At 65.3% G+C, this 2,814-nt stretch overlaps 1 protein-coding gene across 1 annotated transcript in view; it reads left to right on the top strand.

Annotated features, from left to right (window-relative positions):
• Positions 1-11: 11 nt before the first annotated feature.
• The window catches only part of TBC1D10A (TBC1 domain family member 10A), a 7,927-nt gene continuing 5,124 nt past the window's right edge, over positions 12-2,814 (top strand). The window contains exon 1 of the mRNA XM_035898393.1: positions 12-1,235. Within this exon, the coding sequence (XP_035754286.1) occupies positions 966-1,235 (270 nt within the window). The 5' untranslated portion in view covers positions 12-965. The remainder of the gene's footprint in view (positions 1,236-2,814) is intronic.

The raw sequence follows: 2,814 nt of genomic DNA, 5'->3' as shown, positions 1-2,814 counted from the left end.
AGTGCCCAGCCTGCGCTGAGGAGGTGGGGTTGCTGCGCTGAGTAAAGCAGATCCTTTTGGAGAGGGTTTGCTCTCTGAAACAATTGCACTCGGCCGGGTCTGACCCGCTGCAGTGGGTGGGAGCCAGTGGGGAAGGGATGGGCAGGGAGCGGGGCAGCGCTGCCAGCTGGATACAGCTCAGGGCTCTCCGTGCCGCTCGCCTTCCGTCTCCTAACAGGGAGAGGTCTGGGAGGAGACAGCGTCCGTGCATCCTGTGGCAGGGCTGGTGGCTCTGCATGTCCGTGAGGGACGCTCGGGCACCTGGACCGCTGTCCTCAGAAAGGATCTGGCCATTGGCATGGTCACAGGGCAGTGCAGAGCCGAGCCGGGGAAGACGTCGGGTCTGCTGAAGGTGGTCCTTCTCTGCTGGAGGCCCAGAGGTTGTGCGCACCCAGGGCCCGGCCGAGCTGTCTGTCGCCCCGGCTCCTGCCGACGAAGGGTGCCTGGGGCGGGTTGGAGGCTTCGGTTTTGGCGTTGGGGCAGCATCCCCGCCTGCCTAGGCAGGGTTAAATTGGATTCCCTGGCTAGGCTGAGCCGTGTTGCTGGAAAACACTCCTCTCCCTCCTGGGGGACCCTTGGCTGGGCTTGACGCCGGGCCTGGAGCCGGGCCAGGCTTCTGGGGTGCAAGCACGACTGGGGCCATGCAGATGACATGATGCTTATGGCCCTGGCTTTTTCCATCTGCAGCCAGTCCCTGCGGCGGGGATCAAGCCACGCTCAGCTCGGCTGACAGCCCTGGCTGAGCTCCCTGGTCCCTCGCCTTCCTGGCGTGCCCTTCGCCTGGGCCACAGGTCCCCGGGGGTGCTCGGGCGCGTGGTGGGCACAGCATAGGCTGCTCCCCAGAGGTTTTGAACTGCTGGGCCGTGCTGGCGCCGTGTTTTCACGGGTGGTGTGAGCGCTTCCGGCAGCGCCGAGCAGCTGCCAAAATGCCGGCGCTTTCGAGCATGTCCCAGGTGGGTTCTGCACCTGGAGGACGGCAGCCAGCCGGCTGTGGGGCGCACCCAGGGTGCTGGAGGGGTCGGGGTGGGTGCTCTGTGGTGCAGGGAGGGCTTGCAGCCATCCTGACCAGCCTCTTCCCCCCTGCCCTGTCCCGCAGGCTGGAGGAGGTGCCCTTGGAGGTGCTACGGCAGCGGGAGTCCAAGTGGCTGGATATGCTCAACAACTGGGACAAGTGGATGGCAAAAAAACACAAGAAGGTAAGTGACAGCCTTGTTCCCTGGGGCTGTCCCAGGACAGCTGTGGCAGCAGGGAGGGAAGGCGGCGGCAGCGGCCCCTCTAGGCTTTGGGGCAGCCTGCGTGTCGCCAGGTCCCCACCAGCAGCTGCCGTCGCCTTTGGATGATGCTGTTGGCTGGAATGGGGCTGTTCCCTCCCAGCTGTGACGATCCTCATTGCGGGAGGGAAGCCGGAGCGTGGCAGGGGGCTGAGCCTGCGGTCCCTGAGCCAGCCTTCGGTTCCATCCCCCGTCTGCTCCCCGCCGGGCTGGAGCCTTCCTAGGGCTTCTTTGGCTGCCTGCAGGCAGCCATGGGAATTGTCCAGTCATGGAAACTTCTGGTCTGAGCATCTTGTAGACCAAAAAAAAAAAAGTAGGAAATGTTTGAGCCTGATGTGTGTGCCACTGGTCTGCGAGGTGGGGTCCCCAGGAGGCTCCCGGGGGGGTGCCAAGTGGCTCCATGGCTTGCTTCATTGCTGCTCCCCGACCCCCTGAGCCTGTGAGCAGGGCAGGGGTGGGACGTGGCGAGTCCCGGGCTGCTGCTGCGTGTCCCCTGGAAGTGGTGAGGCTGCTGGCCAGACCGGCAGTGGCTGAAGGGCGGCCTCCTCCTCCCCGCTGCTGGCAGAGCCTCCTGGCACCACTCGGTGTCCTGTGCTCCTGGAGCGCCGTCCCCGCTTGGTGCCTGCTGAGCGACGCAGGAATCCCTCAGCTGTTTCTTGGCCACTCATGCAGGATTCAGGAGAGCTTTTTGGCAGGCGGGCGCTTTGTTCTGCGGGCAGTTTCCGCTGCTCCCCAGCCGTGCCGCAGCATGGCCTCTGGGCTTGGGTGAATGCTCCGGCAGCCGTATGTCTGTCAGGGGACTCCCTCCTGCTTGGGCTGATGCTCCCCATGGTCTGTTCTGCAGCAAAAATCCATGCCCGGAGCCTCCAAGATCTGTTCTGGAGAGCTGCTCCATGCCTGGAGCCCTGAGGCTGCTCGGGGAAGACTGCCAGGCCTGGCCGTGGGTGCTGTTGACCGTCCTTGCTCTGGCAGGAGCCTGGCTGCTTTGGTCCGGGGCCATGCAGCGTGGCTTGGGCCCTGCTGCTTCGGAGGAGCTCTCCATGCCTCTAAAAAACCCCGGTGCTTTTCTGGCCGCCTCGACAGGGTTGGCTGACAGCCCGGGGATCTCTCGGGCCAGTTCCTGCCAGGTTCATTCACACCTGCGCCACGCTGGGATGCCGAAACTCTCCATCCCTCGCCCACCTGGCTCGGATCCCAGCGGAGCCGCGGCCCTGTGTCCTTGGTGGCGCTGAGCCGTGCTAGCACCGCGTGCCGGTCTGTGCCCTTGCCAGCCAGCCTGAAGGAGGGCAGACGCCTGGGCAGCTCCCACTGCTCCCCGGGGACGGGCAAGCACTCCAGCTGCTCTCTGCTTTCAGCATCCCTCAGCCCCAGTCGTGCTCCCAGTCCCCGGAAGGGCACGGTGGGATCCCGGGGGCTGGGTAACCCCAGCACAGGAGCGATGGCAGGACCCCAAACAGAGCCACGGGGATGAGATGCTCGCTCAGCTGCTTGGCCCTGGCTGCGC

Source organism: Egretta garzetta, unplaced genomic scaffold (assembly GCF_000687185.1).
Source record: "Egretta garzetta isolate BGI_Z169 unplaced genomic scaffold, ASM68718v1 scaffold7, whole genome shotgun sequence".
In the NCBI taxonomy this organism is placed as follows: domain Eukaryota; kingdom Metazoa; phylum Chordata; class Aves; order Pelecaniformes; family Ardeidae; genus Egretta; species Egretta garzetta.
Note: the sequence above shows the minus strand (reverse complement) of the source record. Positions and strands in the feature narration are given on the sequence as shown.